Raw genomic sequence first — 18,663 nt, 5'->3', positions numbered from 1 at the left:
TGAGGAATGGTCTAAAGTATGGCAGCTAAGATTTAATGCTAAGAACTACAGAGTCCTGGATCTGGGCTGCAAAAACCCAGGGAGAGGGTGCAGCATAGGGGGTGAAATTCTTCTAAACACAAATCAATGGAACAAACTGCAGGTTTATGCATCAGTCACCAACTGCTGGAGACAGAGAAATACTGAGGTGGCATCTGTGTACATAAAGCACTGTCGGTTTCACTTTCTCTGTCTCCACCTGCTGGCACGGATGAATAAACCCAGGAGTCTAGACTCATCCGGGTACGTACAGGGAATGGATGATCTGAAGGTGATAGTAAAAGCCAGAAAGATACTTGGCTGCATAGGGAGAGGAATGGTCAGCAGGAGGTGATATTGCCCCTGTACAAGTCCCTGGCGAGACAGCATTGGAATACTGTGTACAGTTCTGGACTTCAAAAGGATAGAAACCCAGGCTCAGATTTAAGCACGGGAAACACAGGCAATTGCCAAATTGTGAAGGTGCAAAATAGCCCAAGCCACAGAGGGCTGCAACTGTGCCAGGGAGAAGCCCGCTCTAGCAATCTGCTTCAAAGGGCTGCTCCTATAGCACTCGGAGGGGTGGTAGGAGAAAGGGACCCCCCTCCCACACACACACTTTACTATCTCCAGGGTCTCTCACCCATCTCTCCACCCCTTCCTCTGGGCGCAGAACTCTTAAATCCAGCGCTGCATAAACCAGATGGCAGCGGATAGGAGGATCTTCAGTGTAAAGAATTATGAGTTTGTCTCCATACTCCAGCCTAGCCGGTGGTCCCTCTCAGGATATCCTCCTGGGGCGCTGTCATCTGCCATCGGCCCAGGGATTCACCAATGTACCTAAAGTGTCATTCCTTACACTACTAGAGCGGTATAATACGACTGCCACTCTGTGGGAAGCCAACCCACCACAGATCATTAACTCCGCCTATGGAGTATTACAAATCACTAGCTCCTCCCCTTGACAGGGTGATCCATAACAGATTGCTAACTCCTTGGGGACTTATAACAGAGAGTTACTCCTAGCAGCAAGGATTGATACCAGATTGTTAACTCCTCCCTCTCCAGGAGGAGATCCATATCAGACTACTAACTCCTCCCCCTACAGGAGGAGCTCAATAACAGATTGCTACCTCCGAGCAGCAGATTTACAACCGATTGCTAGCTCCTCCCCTCTGGAGGAGCAGATCTACGACACAGAAGCTTCCCTCTGAATTCTGCAGCTGCGGGGAGGGATTCAGGCTGGAGATTTCCCTGTTCCTGCTCAGAGGCTGAGAAAGATGAATAGGAGAGGAGGGGGCGCGGCTGATTCCTGGGGGTCTCAGATAAAGTCTGCTGATCTCAGGGGGAGCAGAACTCAAACCTTCCCTTGCAGGTAAAGATCTTTGCCCTGTGCTGTGAGGAGGGGAGGCTGCAGGAGCTGCACAGGGAAAAGTTTCCCTTTAAGTGCGGGTGTCCTGTATACAGGGGGAGAGAGAAGAATCTCTTACCGGATCAGAGAGCAGGGCAGACATTTCCCTCTGAATTCTGCAGCTGCGGGAGGGATTCAGGCTGGAGATTTCCCTGTTCCTGCTCAGAGGCTGAGAAAGATGAACAGGAGAGGAGGGGGCGCGGCTGATTCCTGGGGGTCTCAGATAAAGTCTGCTGATCTCAGGGGGAGCAGAACTCAAACCTTCCCCTGTAGGTAAAGATCTTTGCCCTGTCTTCCTGATAGGTTCAGGTTGGTGATCCCCCAGTTCCGGCTGCAGATGTCAGAGGAAGAGAAAACCAAGTCTCCCAGCCCACCTCATGCTGCTTCCCCCAGTGCATGCTGGGGAGACCCTGCCTCCTTAAGGTGGATCCGTAGAGATAGGGCTGCAGCCCTGTGTGGCAGCAGAAAACCCACTCTACTGAATCTACAGTGCACCCACCAGGATTAAAGGCTGTGAAATCACAGGGTATCCATAAATACAGCACTGTGAGGATGCAATTTATTTTGTATTTATGGTTTCACAATAAGAGAGCAAATCACAAAGTCGCTCTCTTTCTTGTTACGTCCCATATCAGGGGGCTTTTGAGTTGTGGTCACCCTGAGATTGCTGTTGATTTAGCAGGGGAGGGGGAGAAAGGACTCATGCATAGCATCTTCCTCTTTTCTGCCCCCCTACTCGTTAATTCACACTTTGAGGTCGATGCCATATAGTGCACGCAGCTTGATGCGCGGTTGGACGCTAGAATAACTGTCGATGCAGCAATGGGATTAGCGCATACCTAACCGCGCTGATCATGTACCTATTACCCCCGATTTTAAAACTGCCATGCGCACAATGTGCACTTTTAAAAAAAAAATAAAAAATCTTTATTTTAAAATTTGCATCAAAACAACAGAAACAAACTATATTATAACAAAACATTAAGGATTTAATCCCTCCCCCCTCCGAGAATCATAAGCTTTCCTGCACAGCTTGCACGCGCTTAATCCGAATTCCTCCCAGGACGCTCCAAGGGATGCTAGAGTCGAACATGGAGCACAGCCATAAGGAACATATTATACCAGGGATCCTGTACCCAAAGGTGACCAAGCATGTCCGGTCAGGCTAATGAAAGTAGAACACTGCGAGCTTTAGAGTTCAAAGACAAGATATAAGCTTGCCACATGTCCAGAAATAAATCTTTTTTTTTCTTCGAAGCACACCTGGCAGATGGCTGGCTCAAATACCGCCAGCTTATGCAACCTGTTGCCATTGTAAGAGAGGTGGTTTCTCTACTTTTATGCCGTGTTCCAAAATTGTTTCCTTGGCCAGCAGAAACGATTTCTGTAAAAAAAAAAAAAAAAAGGTTTTCTGTGGCTTTAAGGGGCACCTCATCCATGGAATCAAACAAACAGAGATGTGAGGACATCGGTATAGAAAAACATAGAAGTCTTGCCAAATAACACAATACAGCCTTCCAAAAGACCCTTATCTCAGCACAGTCCCAAAACAATGAAATAGAGTTCTTTTAACCTCTAGGCACTTCAAGCATTTGTCCATCACCGCCAACTTTGCCTTAAATGCCCATGAACTGGAGACATACATGCGTCTCAGAAATTTGAATGAGTCTCCCCAAGGAAATATTTTCTGAATCCATATTGGAGTTTTCAAAGCAAGTTCTCAATGCCTTATGAGAGACTGGAACATCTCATTCGTGGTTCCAACGTAAAGCCAAGTCTTGTAAGACATCTAGTATTTTAATAGCCTGGATTGCCTTCGTCAAGGAAGCACAAGACGTCTTTTGCCCATTTCATCCCAGGAAAATCCGGTCATACAGTTGCACATTGAAAGATTTAGATCTTTTATATAGATCATGCTCAATAAAATGTCTGACCTGTAAATACGTATAAAACCCTTTGTGGGATAAGCTGAATGCAGTTCACAGCTCAGCAAAGGAACAGACAGTTCCACTGTCGGCGGGTATGAACTGTTGTAGAGTAGTTAAACCTTGAATGTCCCACTCTAGGAAACTCAAGTTCTCCAGGCCCAGAGAAACCAAAAGAAAGGGTGAGACTCCCCAATACATCTGAAGTCTTTTACCGAGCAGCTTCCATGCTTGCCGATAGGCGATGATGATTGGATTATTTTGGATATATTCAGGCAAAACAGATCCCAGAACGTGCAATACACTTCCCAGATTGAGCGGTTTACACCATTCTTGCAAAAAACTAGTAGGTGAAAACAGGTTCGTTCCATATAACCAGTCTTTCACATGCCATAATAGATAGGCTAGATTGTAATTCTGCAAATTTGGACACCCCATCCGTCCTTCACCCGATGGCAGCATCATCTTCTGTAATGCTAGGTGAGCCGAGCCTCCTTAAAGCTCTGGGCACTTCCACAATGTGCCATCTCTTGATCCAAACAGGTAACATTTGCAATACATATAGCCAGAGAGGTAGTTCCATCACCTTAAACAAGTGGATTCTGCCATATAAAGAAAGGGGCAATGACCCCCATTCAGCCGGTTTCTTTGTAGTCGTTGTGAGCAAAGGTAAAATAGTAGTCATACATGTTTTGAATAGCAGTCGGGATTTTAACCCCTAAGTAGTTCGTCTCGGTGTCTACCCATCTCAGGGGAAAAGGGCCCGGCCATGTGGACTTCAAAGATCCTAATACATCCACGGCCTCGGACTTATCTAGATTGATTTTTAGACCCGAGAATATGCCGAAGTGGTTCTGCATATCCGTGAGTGAACGGGGTCAGTCAGGAAAACTAAGACAACATCAGCAAATGCTGCTATTTTGAAACACTCTCCGCCTATCTCAAAGCCCAAGAAGGCTGGGCATTCATCTATTTTTCATAAAAGAGGGTCTAAGGTGAGAATATATAGCAATGGAGGGAGCGGGAAGCCCGTTTTAGCTCTAGATTCCTGGGATGTACATTCCATTTGCTAAAGGGATGGACCTGGGCTTCTGGTATAGCAAGGAGATGTTGCGCCCCACAACTGTTTAAGACCGAGAACAGGTAAGGCCATGAAACCCGGTTGAATGCCTGTTCGGCATCAAAACCCACCACCGTTGCCAGTTTCTGGGAATATCTGCTCTGCACCATAGCCGTCCATAATTGCAGTATATGTTTACCCGCCGTGCTCCCCTTCCCAAATCCCGCTTGATTAGGAGAAATGAAGGAAGGTAATACTGTATTAAATCTATTAGCAATGGTTTTGCAAAAGCTTCAGATCAGAGTTGAAGAGGGATATAGGTCTATACAAGGCCGGTTGACATGGATCTTACCCTCGCTTGGGAAGAACCGGGAAGGAGCCCTTAAGTAAGGCCTCCATGAAAAACCCTTTAAGAGTGTCCCCTAAAATAAAAGTTGGCGTTAAACCCATCCGGACCCAGGGCTTTCCTGAAGATGTAAATGGCCTTTTCAGCCAGGTCAAATGTTTGTTCAGTGAACTCCGTCAAATGTAGGCCTTGAAAGAATTGTATTTATTTATTTATTAACTTTTATATACCGACATTCTTGCATCAAATACAAATCATACCGGTTTACATTAAAACAGAAAATGCAGGAAATATATTTCCATAGTCTAATACAAAGAATTGCCCTCCTCTGTGCTCCCCCCATCCTCTCCATCATAAAAAGGACCGGAAAATCTTATAAATTGTGTCCGCTGATGTCTGTCCTTACCCCATGTTCATCTTTCTGTGCCTATTCCCTTTTATGACCTTTACCTAAATTAGCTAAGCAATTTTCCAGCTCTCCCTTATTTCTCCCCATTCTTGGTATGGATACCTGGGACGACCTGTCCACTGCTAAAACACAATTAAAGTCTCCAGCAACGATCAAGGCGTTCACGAAGTCCTCAAAACATTTGTGATTATAGGCATTTGGGGCATAACCACTACAAAATGTAGTTTCCTGGCCATACAACTTCCCCACTAGAGAAACATATTGCCCTCCATCACCCGCCGTTGTGTATCCTCCACTTGGAGCTTTATCTCACTTAATGTTTCATTCCCCGTCACAATCTGCTGGGAGATCACCTGAAATGGGGCATCTAAAGGCTGTACAGCTGCCTTGGTAACTTCTTCCACCAACACGCCATGAACTGACGCCATGGGCGGGCTCGGAGGGCTGTCAGCCATCTTTGTGTCGGTTGGCATTTCACTGCCACTGCGAATAAGAAAAGTGTCCATAAAGCTTTGAGAAGCCACTGAAAGCCGAATCGGCTGCCCCAATATATAGAAATCCGCCTTTGCCAGCCTTCACACGGAGAGGGCACCGGGAGCGAGTCTGTAAAGTGTCTCACTCGCTCGTCGGCTCATGTGGTCCCCCCCACGATGTGCACTTTTTAACACAGAAAATGTTACGCCTGCCCCGGAGCAGGCATGAACTCTGGCTGCGCAGCAAGGGCTCAACTTCAGAACAAAAAAAAAAAAAATCCTGCTTTTCTGTGGTTCCTACTGAACAGCGTCGTGGTACCAAGCTGGAGGAACCACAGACAGCAGCACCATGCAATGTTAAAAAGGCAGGCCGCGTATACTGTGCCGGTCGATTAGCTGCCGCAGGATACAACGGACTCTCGTAGTGAGCGTCCGTTCTCCTGACCTGCACACGCCCACGCCTCCTGGGCGCCCAATGCCAAGGACGCGCTAGGGACGCACAATTTCCCATAGCACGTTCTTTTGACCGCGGCAGTTCATGAGCATATTTCATCGCGCTCCCAGGAGAGGTGGATGGGCGCGCATTAAGGATAGCGGGCGCTCAATACGAGCGCCCGTTCTTAGTACGTTTATATTGCATCGGCCTGTTTTTTTCTCTCTCTCTCTCTGCTAGCACCACTATTTTCCCACTCTCCAGGGATCTCCAAAGCATTCTTCTCCCTCCTCTCCCTGACTCCGCCATGCTTTTTGCTCCCGTCCCATGTAAGTGGCAGCTACCACGCCATCATTCAGGCCTACCACCTCCCCAGTGCTGACCCTACAGCAGCAGCTATGCTGGCAAAATTCAACCCCAGGCCAACAAACCCTCTCATGCTGAAAGGCCCTGCGCCTGCTGCACCCCAGCCTCCAATTACCATTTAACCCCATGCCCGGGGTGGAACCACCGCACGGCCTGTCCGAGCGTGAGGCCTTACAGACCCAGCATTGAATTGTGTTAGTGTTATTACTGTGGGGTCAGGGGCAGTTGGAGCCTGCAACTTTGAGGTCAGGATGGGACACAAAGAAACATGACTGCAGTAAAAAAAAACGTATGACCCAACAAGTCTGCCCATCTGTCCAATGAATGTAACATTATAATTCCCAACACTCTCTCAGAAACTCCCTGGATTCATCCCATGATTTCTTGAATTCGGATTCTGGTTTTTGTCTCCTCCACCTCCGCTGGGAGGCCATTCCAAGCATCCACCATCCTCTCTGTAAAGAATATTTCCTAAGATTACTCCTGAGTCTGCCCCCTTTTACCCTCACCCCACGACCCCCTCGTTCTAGAGCCTCCTTTCCACTGGAAAAGGCTCAGCTCCTGTGCATGGAAACCTTTGAGATATTTGAATCTCTCTATCATATCTCCCCTATCTCACCTTCCCTCTAGGGTGTACCTGTTTAGATGTTTAAGTCTAGCCTCCTATGCTTTAGAACGAAGACCACTGACTCTCGGGCTGATACAGTAAAAATCGCGGGAGAGCGGGCGAACGCACAGGCCACTCTCCTGTGCACGCGATTCAGTAACTTATTTAAATTAGGGCCCGCGGTAAAAAGAGGTGCTGGGGACACTAGCGCGTCCCTAGTGCCTCTTTTTGGACAGGAGCGGCGGCTGTCAGCAGGTTTGACAGCCAGTGTCGGTTCTCGAGCCCGCTGACAGCCACGGGTTCGGAAACCGGACGCCGGCAAAATTGAGCGTCCGGTTTTCAACCCGCGAGCCGCTGGCTGCTTTTAAATTTTTTTTTTTTTAAATTATTTTTTACTTTTTTTTAACTTTTGGGACCTCCGACTTAATATCACCATGATAGTAAGTCAGAGGGTGCACAGAAAAGCAGTTTTTACTGCTTTTCTGTGCACTTCCCCGGCGCCGGCAGAAATTAACGCCTACCTTTGGGTAGGCGCTAATTTCTTAAAGTAAAATGTGCGGCCTGGCTGCACATTTTACTTTCTGAATCGCGCGGGCATAACTAATAGGGCCATCAACATGCATTTGCATGTTGCGGGTGCTATTAGTTTCGGGGGGGGTTGGACGTGCGTTTTCTACGCGCTACTACCCCTTACTGAATAAGGGGTAAAGCTAGCGCATTGAAATGTGCGTCCAAATGCCGGTTAACAGTGTGCTCCACTGGCGCGCACTGTACTGTATCGGCCTGTATGTCAGTAGCCTCCCTCTGAAACAGCACCATCCTGTTTCTATCCTTCTGAAGGTGCGGCCTCCAGAACTGTACTCAGTATTGCAAGGGAAGTCACGGGGAGAGGGATGCATCTGTCTGGCTAGGGAATGTTCTGGATCTCTGGCTCCAATATCCTTGGGGGGGGAGGGAAATGACCTCTCTCTCTGCTTATGGGTGCCAAATCTTAAATTGGGGAGGGGGAGGATTGCGTGGTGGCAGCATGGAGGAGAGGGAGAGGTAAGTCCTGGGGGTGAGCTAGAGGGAGGGGTAGGCTGGTTTATGGAGAGGGAGAGGGGGAGTGTCTGCTGCTGGCGACCATTACAACATTTTTGGGTGCCTTGCCGCTGCCAGACTGGATAAATACCAGCCGGTTGGCAGCCCTGCAAGAATCTGAATCCCCTTCCCCTCCCCTAGTCCACTGACAGTTTTGGATGGGGGGCCCAGGTGGTAGAAGCCATCACAGGTGCAGGGGGGCTTGCGTGGCAGCCTTAGTGATCAGGTCTGCCCCTTGCCCAGCATTAGAGGGTGACCAAGTTGTAGCCAACATCCACTACCTGGGTGCACGCTGGATTTTTTTTTTTTTCATTTCGGAGGATTAACCTGACCAGGAGGAGAAAGTGGCCGGCGAGGGCTCTCTTCCTGTGCTGCCTCTGGGATGGCAGCTGCAGGCTTTGGAGCACCAGCTAAGAACTGGGAAAGGGCCAGTTTGAAGGGGGGAGGGACCAGCTGGGGACGGGAGAGAAGCAGCCTCCTTTATAAATGTTAAAAGAAAGGATGTTATTAGGCATCCTTAATACCAAAAGCTAAAGAAATGCACACTGTGCTCCTGCTATTGAGTTGACTTAGAGAATCGCCACTGCCATTAGCAATGGTTACATGGGATAGACTTAGTGTTTGGGTACCTGCCAGGTTCTTATGGCCTGGATTGGCCACTGTTGGAAACAAGATGCTGGGCTTGATGGACCCTTCGTCTGACCCAGTATGGCAGGTTCTTATGTAAAAGGAACCATACAAAAGGCTGGGGAAAAGAAAAGCCGAGCTCCCAAAACTGGCGCTGCCGCCCTGCTCCGGGGAGGTGGCCGATCCCCTCGATCCAGGGCTGCGGTGAGGGCGAAAGAAAGGCAGAAGTGAAGTGGCCCTCCCAGAGGGGTGGGAGGGAGAACAGAGGGAAAGTGCGGGGAGCGGCCGAGGGCTGTTTAGAAAGCAGCAGGGAGGGCAAAGTGGCTTCCCCCCCCCAACAGCAAAGACTTCCAATGGAAGGGGAGGGGGGAAACAGCCTTAAATGCAGCGATCGACATCCGAAACGGGAAAAGTGTCCGCGCTCCCCGTCCGCCGCGGCCCAGGGCCAGGACCGGTCTTCCCGGCTGCCCGCGGCCCAGGCGCCCCCGCCGCATGCAAATGCGGGCCTCATGCATATTCAGGAGGGCCATCCGGAAAACCCGAGCCGGCCCTCCCGCAGGGAGCGGATCCTGCCTGCTGCCCGCCGGGCCTCGCACGGAAATGGGCTTTTGTTGCCCGGCGTCTGCGCTGCTCTGCCGCTCCTCCTGCCAAGGTGGCGGGGGGCCTCGGGTAAGGACCGATTTCCAAGCCCCTGCTTGGGTAGATCTCTCGTGTTGTGTCTATGGGGAAATGCTTAATATAGAGGGGGCGGCCCCCGCCTGCTTCTCGGTGACAAAAGCTTTGTTGATCGTCAGGTTCGTTCTTTCTTTCACGTTAAGGGACCTGGAGCGCCTTTATAGGGGGGGGGGGGGTGTTCCTGTCGCAGCCTCTGCCCTCTCCGCGGGAGCACAGCTTCAGCACGGCCTGGCTCCCTTTCCTGAGGACGGGAGGCTAGGGGTGGCTTTCCTTGCAGCCCAGGCACCACTGGCTTTTATCTTCGCTCCTCTGGGAGGTGGGGACTACAAGCCCCAGCATTCACTGGGGACGGGACCTTTCCTGCTTCAGCCGTCCAAGGCACCCCCCTTCCTCTCTTCAAGGCTCCTGCTCCACAACAAAATGCTTTGCTATCACCCTGGCTTTTTACTATTCTTCTTAGACTTTGAAATCCACTCTTGCTAAAGGTTGTTCCTATTTAGTCCTGCATGCTGCTAGAAACATTCCTAAGAGTTAGGAGGTGCTACTATGTCATGCAGGCTTCATTCGGATAAAGGTAAAGCACAAAAACAGCACGGACAGCTGAAGAATGGATCTTTATCAGAACCCCATGCAGGCCTCCTACTGATGTACAGTAAATGTGAGTACAGCAGGGACAGCTGAAGAGCAGATCGTCATCAGAGCCCCATGCAGACATCACACTGAAACATGTAAAGTGTGAGTACAGCACGGACAGCTGAAGAATGGATCTTTATCAGAACCCCATGCAGGCCTCCTACTGATGTACAGTAAATGTGAGTACAGCAGGGACAGCTGAAGAGCAGATCATCATCAGAGCAGACATCACACTGAAACATGTAAAGTGTGAATACGGCACGGACAGCTGAAGAAAGGAAAATTGGTTCTTACCTGCTAATTTTCGTTCCTGTAGTACCACGGATCAGTCTAGACAGCGGGTTGTGGCCCCTGACCAGAAGATGGAACCCGCAGTCTGGACTGATCCGGCTAAATACAGGGAACCAGGAGCGCAGGGTGAGCTATGCCCATATATGGTATGCCTTTCAGTTATTTTTCTCTCTGGTTCCATCTGCTGGACAGGGGACACAACCCGCAGTCTGGACTGATCCAGGTACATACAGGGAACCAGGAGCGCAGGGTGAGCTATGCCCATATATGGTATGCCTTTCAGTTATTTTTCTCTTTGGTTCCATCTGCTGGACAGGGGACACAACCCGCAGTCTGGACTGATCCGGGTACATACAGGGAACCAGGAGCGCAGGGTGAGCTATGCCCATATATGGTATGCCTTTCAGTTATTTTTCTCTCTGGTTCCATCTGCTGGACAGGGGACACAACCCGCAGTCTGGACTGATCCGGGTACATACAGGGAACCAGGAGCGCAGGGTGAGCTATGCCCATATATGGTATGCCTTTCAGTTATTTTTCTCTTTGATTCCATCTGCTGGACAGGGGACACAACCCGCAGTCTGGACTGATCCGGGTACATACAGGGAACCAGGAGCGCAGGGTGAGCTATGCCCATATATGGTATGCCTTTCAGTTATTTTTCTCTCTGGTTCCATCTGCTGGACAGGGGACACAACCCGCAGTCTGGACTGATCCGGGTACGTACAGGGAACCAGGAGCGCAGGGTGAGCTATGCCCATATATGGTATGCCTTTCAGTTATTTTTCTCTCTGGTTCCATCTGCTGGACAGGGGACACAACCCGCAGTCTGGACTGATCCGGGTACATACAGGGAACCAGGAGCGCAGGGTGAGCTATGCCCATATATGGTATGCCTTTCAGTTATTTTTCTCTTTGGTTCCATCTGCTGGACAGGGGACACAACCCGCAGTCTGGACTGATCCGGGTACATACAGGGAACCAGGAGCGCAGGGTGAGCTATGCCCATATATGGTATGCCTTTCAGTTATTTTTCTCTCTGGTTCCATCTGCTGGACAGGGGACACAACCCGCAGTCTGGACTGATCCGGGTACATACAGGGAACCAGGAGCGCAGGGTGAGCTATGCCCATATATGGTATGCCTTTCAGTTATTTTTCTCTCTGGTTCCATCTGCTGGACAGGGGACACAACCCGCAGTCTGGACTGATCCGGGTACGTACAGGGAACCAGGAGCGCAGGGTGAGCTATGCCCATATATGGTATGCCTTTCAGTTATTTTTCTCTCTGGTTCCATCTGCTGGACAGGGGACACAACCCGCAGTCTGGACTGATCCGGGTACGTACAGGGAACCAGGAGCGCAGGGTGAGCTATGCCCATATATGGTATGCCTTTCAGTTATTTTTCTCTCTGGTTCCATCTGCTGGACAGGGGACACAACCCGCAGTCTGGACTGATCCGGGTACGTACAGGGAACAGATTTTCATCAGAGCCCCATGCAGGCATCACACTGATATATGTAAAGTGTGAATACAGCACAGACAGGTGAAGAGCAGATCTTCATCAGACTCCCATGCAGGTGTCACAGGAAGATACATAAAGCATGAATACTGACTTTAAAAACAGTGTTTATTACCAGAATAATAGTTGCACGCCTTTTAAGGGCAGCCAGAAATGAAAAGCTTTTAAAGTCTGACGTGCAGTTGCGGGCGGGGGAGGGCTATTTCTGTTAAGGAACCGAGCTCGGGCCTTCATTTTCAAGGCTAACTCCATCCCCCCCCCCCCCCCAGCACGCGGACTTTTCCAGCTCTTTCTGAAAACCATTTCTCCTGCTCTTGCTCCCCAGTTTTGGAAGGGGAAGGGTTGTCGGCCTTCTTTTCCCACCCTCCTGCCGCCTTTCTCCAGTGCATTGTGGGGGATTTGCAGCCCTTTCGGCTTCTCTGGCCTGTGGGTTACTGAATGCAGCAGGGGGCATGGACCAGGAGCAAAGCCAGGCTCAAACCTCCAGCTTGGATTTGCATCTAACAGACCAATAAGAAATATCCACCAAGCCAAGCTAACCTCTCACTCTCTCAAACACATCAAACACGTCTCCACAAGAGAGCCTGCCTTTTCTATTGCTGGTATTAACATCTGGAACAATATGCCCTTGGACTTGCGTCACGAAGCCTGCCACAAAACTTTCAAACAAAACCTCAAAACATGGTTGTTTGAACAGGCATTCTATCAATAATCAAGGACTAACCTTCTAATTCAATTACATTGTATTATTCCTCACATGTTCCTTCTTTTGATTATGTTCCGTACACTCCATATTACACTCAGTTTCCCTCTGTTACCCTTAGATTCCCTCCCCGCCCCTTTCCACTCCTTCCCATTCTTACAATTGCGGTGAATCCTCTTGAATTTGACTTCTAAGTTATCAACAAAGATTAATGACTTAAATTACTCTTGCATGCAATTAATTAAACATACATAGTGGACTATTTTTACAACACTTATATCTTGGTCTATGGAAACATTATTCATTTAAAGCCTCTAGCTGCGAATTGCTTATTTACTCTCTAAACTGTTATTTGTTAAGTTGATATTTACTTACATTATAAACTGTATTATGTTAAGCTATTATTAACTTATTTTTACACTCTGTTCAATTATTGTATAAGCTGTTCTATGTAAAGCCTGTTGCTAAATTAATGTTTTACTGTAAACCGAGGTGATGTATAATTATATGTACCGCAGTATATAAGAATCTCCAAATAAATAAATAAATAAAATCTCTGCTCTTACCTGAAGGATAAGCATAAAAGCAGGAACCGCTCTGAGTGACTTATTTCTCATCTTTTCTTCACAGGCTTCTGAGTTGAGACTGGACTTCACTTTTTTCCCCAGCTGGCCTTTCCCTTAGCGCGTGACCATGAAAAACTTTCCTGAGAAGCACGAGATGCCTGTGGACATCCCTCAGAAGGTAAAAGTTATCTGGAAGCTACCTGTGTCGCTGGGTTTGTACGTAGGCTACGTTGGGGGGACGGGGGGGACCCCCGACCCCCGTGCCTGCCAAGCCTGGCTTACCCTGTCTCTGATGCTCTGGAGCCAGGTAACCCCATACCAAGCCCAAGTTTTCCAGATCTTTCCAGAACAATTGGAAGGCAGATAGCCAAATCCCCCCCCCCCCGGTCTACTTTGCCCTAGGGCAGAATTGTTGCCAGAGGACGGATCAGTAGCACCCAACTTACAACCACGGCATTTACTGGTGCCTTGTTGCCCGTAAATACCTGCGTAGACGGATGTACACTGCCAGATTGCATTCTTCCTGCCCTGCAGCCTAGCGGCAGCTGGTCATTGCATAAGGAGACCTTAGCCAGGCGTCACAGAAGCTGCATACAAAGACCATGATAGGGTAGTCATTAATGGCCACATATCCAGTGCCCGTGGTATAACAAAATCCCTCTGGTAATAGGAGGTGAGAAGAACTGCTACTGCATGGACATCAGCAGAAACCCCGTGGCTAATGGAGATCCCCCAAAAGCGCCCAGACAAATCAGGTGTGACCACCAGCTTCGATCAGGAAGCGACCAACTACCCATTAGGCTGGAGAGGGTTGGATTTCTGCTTGCAAGTGTGTGATGCAAAATGTGCCTGGTCAAGAGCCAAACCCTGCAATCTCTCCCTCTCTCTGGTTCTTCTGTAGCCTACGGTAACATTCAATGCCGTGACAGCCTATTTCTCGGAGGCAGCGTGGGAGGTGCTGGAGGAGTGGCGGAAGGAGCTCTACAGGAGTGTGGTGCAGGAGATCCACAGGGCCCTTCGTTCACTGGGTGAGGATTCCTTTCCTTTCCTCCCCTCCCCTCACAGTTGCTAAAACCCCAGTTCAAGCAGTAGCAAGCAATTCCTTTGTCATTATTATCACAATAAAAAATACATTGACAGCCCTTTTCTGATCTGTTAACCTGCCTTGAAATCCACCGCTGACGCGTGTGATAATTTATATTTGGGTTCTGGGAGATGTTTCCTTTCTCATTTACCCTTTGAAAACTTCAGAACGTGCCACCCCCACCTATCTCAGAAGCTGAGATTTTTGGTGGCAGATTATTTGTTTTTCAGATGTAACGCAGGCCCACTATTAGGTTTTAAGGGGGTTCTCATGTGTCTTCAGGTTCATTTTTCCCTTGATGGATTTGTGGTTTTCTCAAAATGACTCCTAGTTTGTTTAAAATATATTATATTTTAAAGCATGGCATTTAACATTGTGTTTTTTTTTTCTCTTTTATAAAATCCCAGGCTACAACATTGTCCACCCTGATGTTTTGTTAAGAATCAAAGGACAGGAAGAGCTCTATGTGAGAGAGGGAAGCGAGATCCCTAAAGACTATATGGCATGTAAGCACACCTGGTTTAGGAGTGTATAGGCTTGATCGGAAATATCTCTGTGCACAGTGTGCTTTATGTGAAGCAGCGACACCCATGTAAAAAGGGATGTGTATTTGTTTAAAAATGAATAGCAATCCAAACTGAATCGGGTATTTTTGTTTTGGTTCGTTTTATCCTAAAACAAATGTATAATTTTCCAAAAATGTTGGAAAACAGTGAACACTATTTGCAGTTTGGGTCACTTGGACTTAGCCTGCTGGGAAAGTCCGTGCTATGTTGCTCACTTCCAGACGTATGAGGTGGGGACACCCATTTTTATCAGATGGGTCCTTTAGAGGCCTTTCTCAAACTCAGCTGTACAGCTGTAAACTGAGGCAGGTGTGAGCTTGGAGTAAGGGAGCAGTTGCATACACACAAACACCAGCAGCCTCTGAAGGGTTCATGGATATTTAAAAAAACCCTACATGCACTGTTTCCAAAGCAGGCTGTTCGGATCTGACTCCTGACCTTTTGCTACGCATTAAGGTAGAGGATGACAGCTGTAGGAGCGACCATCAGGACCTGGACAGAGGAAAATCTACCCTGAACCCTGACAAAGGTGAGTGAGAATTAACCTCAAGGTCATCTGGAATAACCCCTGAATCATCCAGGAGAAGATGTGGGGGTTAGGCCCTTAAACCTCCGGACCAGTAATCTCCCTTCTTCCATCCATTCTGTGTGTATGAGATCTTAGAGTCCCTTTATCTCCCTGTGCCTTAGGTCTAATCCCCGGCTCTGTCACCGACTCTCTCTGCGTTTCAACCCCAGCTTCTGATGTCCAGGCACCAGACCCTTTGTTATCCTTGGAGCAGGAGGAAGAGTCCTGTTTCAACATTCAGCCGGACCTGGAGGAAGGAGAAGCTTTGAGTCATCCCAGCACAGGTGAACAGCCCCGTGTAGGAGAGTACAAGGAGATTATTAGTGTTTGTGGCAGGTTACTGGCCTTGTGTAGTACACAGACCCCCACCCCCCCCCCCCCCAGGTAATGCCTCTGAGGGGTAGTGGGAGAGTGAAGAGAGAATATTGGCTGTAATGAGGGGGTGTGCCTGGCCGGGCAGGAGGAGAGTAACAGATGCTTAAATCTGAATCTGTTCTCCTTACTGTATTGTGATTTGTTCACAGCAGACCATCCAATCATCACATCTGTCTTCTCGCTGAGCGTCACGGATGAGTTGCCCTATCCCCAGAGTTGGCCGCAGATGGAGCAGAAATGCAGCCCCGACACTCCCTCCGCAGGTGATTCTTGGCCTACGAGCTATAGCCTGGCGTTCTGGCTTACCTTACTTTGGAGTGTTTTCCTATCTCCATGTACGTCAGCAGCGTCACCCCGCTAGCCATCATTTCTTTCCAGAGACTTGAAGGGCAGGCCCCTCCTAACCTCATCATTTCCCCCTCCTAGATTTGTATAGCAGTGCCTTTGCCAGCTTGCTTACATGGAGCTTCTGATTTTAGGTTATAACCCATAAAACACCCCGACGCAAATTTAATAATAATAACCATAGGTGTTTATTAGATAAACCCCACTTCCCCTAGTGCTCTCTCACCCCTCCTGTGCCTACCCTGGATCCTTTGCTTTGTTCTTGTGCCTTTTCCACGCTAACGACTCCTCAGCCGCAGAAATGTTTGTATTTGACTCAACTGGAAAAGGCACCCAATAATAGGACCTGTGCCGCCAAACATCGATCACTCATTTTTGGTTTCCCCAAGGAACCCATAATTTAGCAGGAAAATAAGCTCCTAAATTTACAATTTATAACCACCTAAAATCAGAAGCCCTAATTATGTACTGTGTAAGGATGTTGCAGAAGAGCTTGTGGGACCTTTATAGTTTGGTTTTTTTTTCTCTACAATTCCTATTCACTCTTTGAGAAATTAATAGAGTGTGTACTCCTACAGAGAATGGAGCCAGGACCACCAACAGCGCAAAGAAGTTTCCGGAAGACTCCGCATCGGCAGTGCGTCCCAGCAAGTTTGGCGCAGGAGCTGGGCCCCGGTCTGGCGCCCAGGGCGGAGGGAATTCCTGGAAGGAAGAGCAGCCTCTACATATCGTGTATGTTGACGAAGAAGCATCCATATGGCCTGACTCGGAGAAGACGTTTGACAGCTATCCAAGCTCTGCGGCCCAGCAGGAATTATCCCTGGGAAAAGTTCTGGGCCCGGATAGCCAGCACCTCAAAAGTTTTGGCGGGAACCCAGAGCTCCGGACTGACCAGGGCCAGAGGCCCTTCAGGATGACTGCGTGCGAGAGAAATCTGCCCCCCAACCCCAAGCTGAAGGGCCCAATGAGAGTAAGCCCGGGGGACAGACTATACAGGTGCACCGAATGCGGGAAGGGCTTTGGCCAGAGCATGGACCTCCGGGCGCACGAGAGAGTCCACGTGGTCCAGAAGCCCTACAAATGCGCCCAGTGTGGCAAGGGCTTCAGCCAGGGCATAGACCTTAAAATCCACCTCAGTGTCCACGCGGCAGAGAAGCCGTACCGATGTGCTGAATGTGGGAGGAGCTTCGGGCACAGCCTGGACCTCAAAGTCCACGAGAGAATCCACGCAGCTGCCAGGCCCTACAAATGCGGCCTGTGCGAGAAGAGCTTCGGCGACATGGCGGGCCTCCTGCAGCACAAGCGCAGCCACGCGGGCGACCTCCAGCACCTCCCGTCTCCGCCGCAGCAGGCCAGGACCTACAAGTTCATCGAGTACAGGAGGGCCCTGGCTCCCAGGGCCACCCACCCCAAGATCCCGCGCGCCCCGACGGCGGAGCGGCCCTTCCCGTGCGCCGTGTGCGGGAAGAGCTTCGGCAAGAAGCATAACCTCAAGGTGCACGAGCGGACCCACACCGGCGAGAGACCCTACGCCTGTACGGAATGCGGGAAGCGGTTCATTCACAAGCACCACCTGATCAAGCATCACCGTGTGCACAGGGCCTGACCCCAGTGGGCTGGACGTTAAAAGAGGGCGCGCACCGGATGGGGCGAAGCTCTGCAGCTGGTGCTCCTCGGATAAATCCTTGCCACAGCGACGGAACCTTTTTTTTGTGTCATTTCTTTTCTTTTTAAAGATTTACAGGCGCTGGTTAACTCCCAGCTGGGTTGACCTCTCGCGGTCGTTGGACCACCGCTTCCGTTAGTCAGCGATTGAAGCTGCACACGAGTTTCAAAGACCACCTAGGGCCCCTTTCCTCCAGGTCACGCCAACGTGGCTACGGAGGGAGAGGTCCAATGAGCTGTTGAAACCCTACGCCTTCCTTCCTTTTGACTTTTTGAAGACCGGTGCGGTAATTCGGGGCAGAGCAGGAGAGGGGCCCAGTTTAATAACCTCTCAGTTCCAGCGGCTCTGGCTTCTTCCTCTTCTGACTGGCCAGGGCCTGGGCTGGGAGGTTACCTTGTGGCTCCATGCAACAGACCTGCGACACGGCCCCAAGCTCCTGCTTCATAAAATCCTTTTTAACAACTTGCTACAGCCCAGGAGGAGTGGAGCTGAAAGCTCAAATTAGGGTCCGTCCGTCCCCTCCCTGCTGTAGGCCACAGTGCCTCTCCCAGAGGTGAGCTGGCTGCTGTCTCTCCCTCCCTCCCCCTTTCCACATCCAGATCGATGGAGCGATGCAGCAGGTCCCTACTGCGAGCTGCAGATCTACCTTGGCTCAGCCCACTCTAAACCCGTTGATCTCACTCTCTCAGCGCAGATGTGTCAAAGGTTGTGCATCTGTGCCTAGGGTAGGCCTCGCCGTGTGGCATTTCCTGGTCTGGTGGGAAGGAGGGGGCTGGGCTGACCTGCCAGGTCATCTCCTTCTTTAATCACAATCTGCTTTTTGATCTTATCCCAGGCCTTGGAGCTCCCTGTGCACCTGATCAGTGTAAGCTCTGGGGTGAGGACAATAAAACTGTATCCATGACCTTGCTCTA

General features: G+C 49.6%; 2 protein-coding genes across 8 annotated transcripts in view; one reads left to right on the top strand and one right to left on the bottom strand.

Annotated features, from left to right (window-relative positions):
• LOC115080446 (gastrula zinc finger protein XlCGF26.1-like) overlaps positions 1-1,939 on the bottom strand; it is a 15,005-nt gene extending 13,066 nt beyond the window's left edge. For both annotated transcript variants that reach the window (XM_029584615.1, XM_029584614.1), the window contains exon 1: positions 1,509-1,939. In XM_029584615.1, the coding sequence (XP_029440475.1) occupies positions 1,509-1,532 (24 nt within the window). In that variant the 5' untranslated portion in view covers positions 1,533-1,939. The remainder of the gene's footprint in view (positions 1-1,508) is intronic.
• On the top strand, positions 1,220-18,663 carry LOC115080452 (zinc finger protein 300-like). 6 transcript variants are annotated; one of them, XM_029584625.1, is made up of 8 exons: positions 1,220-1,393; positions 13,210-13,323; positions 14,047-14,173; positions 14,637-14,735; positions 15,208-15,324; positions 15,486-15,647; positions 15,888-16,001; positions 16,662-18,663. In XM_029584625.1, the coding sequence occupies exons 2-8, from the start codon at positions 13,273-13,275 to the stop codon at positions 17,687-17,689; spliced, it is 1,698 nt and encodes a 565-aa protein (XP_029440485.1). In that variant the 5' UTR covers positions 1,220-1,393; positions 13,210-13,272; the 3' UTR covers positions 17,690-18,663. The 6 variants fall into 6 exon arrangements, with proteins under 6 accessions (XP_029440485.1, XP_029440488.1, XP_029440483.1 ...); XM_029584628.1 differs by lacking the exon at positions 1,220-1,393 and adding an exon at positions 9,080-9,424 and having other exon boundaries at positions 15,891-16,001; XM_029584623.1 differs by lacking the exon at positions 1,220-1,393 and adding an exon at positions 9,091-9,424.

Source organism: Rhinatrema bivittatum, chromosome 19 (genome assembly GCF_901001135.1).
Source record: "Rhinatrema bivittatum chromosome 19, aRhiBiv1.1, whole genome shotgun sequence".
Classification (NCBI taxonomy): Eukaryota; Metazoa; Chordata; class Amphibia; order Gymnophiona; family Rhinatrematidae; genus Rhinatrema; species Rhinatrema bivittatum.
This window is presented reverse-complemented; position numbering and strand designations above follow the sequence as displayed.